General features: G+C 30.9%; 1 protein-coding gene across 1 annotated transcript in view; it reads left to right on the plus strand.

The window, feature by feature from the left end:
• The window catches only part of LOC106476967 (striatin-3-like), a 5,113-nt gene extending 2,818 nt beyond the window's left edge, over window positions 1-2,295 (plus strand). Inside the window, exon 2 of the mRNA XM_013937580.2 lies at window positions 676-2,295. Coding sequence (XP_013793034.2) covers window positions 676-845 — 170 coding nt within the window. The 3' untranslated portion in view covers window positions 846-2,295. The remainder of the gene's footprint in view (window positions 1-675) is intronic.
• The last annotated feature ends 968 nt before the right edge of the window (window positions 2,296-3,263 follow it).

Consider the following 3,263-nt stretch of genomic DNA (forward strand, 5'->3'; position numbering starts at 1 on the left):
ACTTACAGATTCTGATTCTTTCTATAGAAGTTTTTAAACTGTGGAAAGAATAGTTCCAACTTACAGATTCTGATTCTTTCTATAGAAGTTTTTAAACTGTGGAAAGAATAGTTCCAACTTACAGATTCTGATTCTTTCTATAGAAGTTTTTAAACCATGGAAAGAATAGTTTCAACTTGCAGATTCTGATTCTTTCTAGAGAAGTTTTTAAACTGTGGAAAGAATAGTTCCAACTTACAGATTCTGATTCTTTCTAGAGAAGTTTTTAAACCATGGAAAGAATAGTTTCAACTTACAGATTCTTATTCTTTCTAGAGAAGTTTTTAAACCATGGAAAGAATAGTTCCAACTTTCTGATTCTTTCTATAGAAGTTTTTAAACCATGGAAAGAATAATTTTTACAAATAATTTTTCTGTAAAGGCAACTTCTTGTAAAGATTAGCTTCTATCAGTTCTTAACTAAAGATTCTCACAATCTTTAAAATCAGCTTTTAGGGATTTAACAGAAGTTCCTAATGTCATCTTTGCTGGAAGACCTGATATTGCTTAATTTTCCGAGAAGTTTTTGTTTGTGTCTGAAGCCTTGAACTCCGTATCCACTGTAAAGTGACTGTTATTCCATGTATGGTGCAATATGTAGTGTACTGTGAAATAATGATGCTTCATGTGTTTCAGGTCATGACTGTTCTATACGGCTCTGGAACATGGACAACAAGACCTGTGTTCAAGAAATCACTTCCCATAGAAAAAAATTTGATGAATCCATCTATGATGTGGCTTTCCATCCTTCAAAGCCGTACATCGCTAGTGCTGGTGCCGATGCTCTGGCAAAAGTTTTTGTGTGATGAGAATCAAGACCTCTTAGTAGCAAAGTTTTAAGTTGCACTTGCATGGATTGAAATTATTTGGTGATGACTACTTTTGTTTTGGGACAGTGCTTATAGGAAGTAAATGTAAACTGACTGTAAAACCATGTCTGAAATTCTGTGTCCTCATCCGTGATAAGATTAGAGGAAAATATATTGGTAACTAAAACACTACTGGTTATTTATGGACATAATTCAGTTATACTGAAATGGCTTAAAGCATTAATTTTAAATCTATCAATATTTACTTTTATTATGAATGTTGTCTGTCTAGAAACAGTTTTTATAGATATAAACTGTGTTCTTTTAAATTTTACTCTGAAATATTGTTCTTTCTAAATCATGTGATAAAGCATAATCCAAACCTTTACAAATTCTGCCCTGTTAAAGTTTACTTTAGAGTTCTGGTATAATGTGGTAGAAGTAGTAGTTTTCAGAAGTCTTGTTTCATTCCCCTAGTGTCTTATTAAGTAAGTAGCTCTGAAATCTTTTGAGCCAGTGATTAAATACTTGCAAATATTAATACAGGACTTCATGAGAAAACCAAGCACATTCTCCTGAAAATTGAAGCTTTTGAGAACTTATACAGAGTCCTATTCTTTAGACATTGATAATAACTAAACATTTAAATACTTCCAGTTTTGTCAAATAAAATCATCAAATTGAAAAAAAATTAAATGAGATTATATATTTTTTATTTTGTTTGTTTAGAAGTTTTTTGAGAACTAAGGTTCTCTTGGGTAATTTTTTAATACCATTAACAATCAAGAAAATTTCTTGTAAAAGGAGCATGAGAAAAACCTGTACTAATTCCTGATTTGGTTCTCTGTTTTTAAAAGATGCTCGTGACACGTATGAGTATTTGGTTCAATAATCAAAAGATGTTTCTGACCACCAGCAGAGCTGTTAGTTAAATTAGTTAAGCTTTATGCCAACACTTTTTTTTCATACACTTGTAAATCAGCGTAATCACTATGTTTAGCAGAAGTTTTTATTTTTTCAGTAGCAACACACAGTAAATTATTTTTTGGCTTTCTGTATTTTATTTGTATAGTGTACAGACTCCCATGTAGAAAGAGTACCTCCACCATAATCTGTCAGATGGAATGCTGTGAGATAAGATCGTGTGGTTTCTATCTACCTTGTTTTCTCCCTGTAGGACAAAGTCTAAAGGCAGCAAAAAAAAATGTGCTCTTGGTGTTGTTTTCCTATTTGGACAAAGTGCTTGTGGTTACTTGTAATAGGAAATTGCCCTTGTTTGCATGGATATTTTGAATGTAATAATTTGGTGTCAGTATGAACTGGTAGAAAATTTTACATGGTATATACATGACTCGCATACCACCATCAAATGATATAACCTGATTATATAACCTATTTTTTCGGGAGTCCCAAACCAATTTCTTCTGTTGATAAACTTAGATATTAGTCAAAAAAAAAACTTTTAAAATCCAGTGCTGAAAAGAGATATTTGGGGTTGTTGAATCTCAAACATGTTGACAACGTAAGCTTTTCTGTTATCTAAAATTTTAAGAGGCCATGCTTAGTCCCTACTGATTAAATCTTCTTAAGGATGTAACAAATTATGTTTCTCCTGTGTCCATTTTGACATAAATCATGCTAGCCATGAATCAGTGTTTGATACATATTCAATGATTTAATTTAAATAAGGGGGACATAAATGGAATTTCATTTTGAAAACTTTTCTGATTTAAACATAAGTGGACTACATGTGCGTTGTTAGCTAGTGGATAATCAGCTTTTAAGAACTTGAATGAATAGTTTTTTTTTCTTCTTTCAAACCTTAAAAAAATTAACATGTAGTAGCACAAGAACATGTTTTTAAATCAATTTATGTTTTTCTCCAAATGGAAGAGAATATGAAATTGGCACACACACACAGGGTAATGGTCTGTTCACAGCTACTGAGTGCTTCCTTATTTTAACAGACAGTTCATATTAGTCACTGCTGGGTGTAACATAATTATACACCTTCAGTTTTTTGTGAACTAAATGTTTATACATCTACATTAAAAAAATATGCATTCTTGGTGATCAAGGAAAGAGGTGTTTTGTGTTCAATTTTAAAAAGAGTGATAAAGAAAGGATTTCTTTTGCAATGTGAAATTGAGTATAAAGGGATTTGGATTATTATTATTATTATATGTAATGTATAGATATTGAAAGATAACTCAAATAAAACTACTAGTCTGGTATTTGGAAAGAAAAGAGTATTCCCATTGATAAAATAAAATAAATATAACATTTTAAACAGGGTTTGTAATGTCAAGTGACTAGTACATTTGTTGTATTTGTACCTTCTAACAACAGTATATAGTAAACAAACTGTAAAATATTGTACAGTAATCCATCATTAGAGTCTTAGTTCTTTAAATT

The sequence above is a fragment of the Limulus polyphemus genome, unplaced genomic scaffold, assembly GCF_000517525.1.
Source record: "Limulus polyphemus unplaced genomic scaffold, Limulus_polyphemus-2.1.2 Scaffold12313, whole genome shotgun sequence".
Taxonomy (NCBI): domain Eukaryota; kingdom Metazoa; phylum Arthropoda; class Merostomata; order Xiphosura; family Limulidae; genus Limulus; species Limulus polyphemus.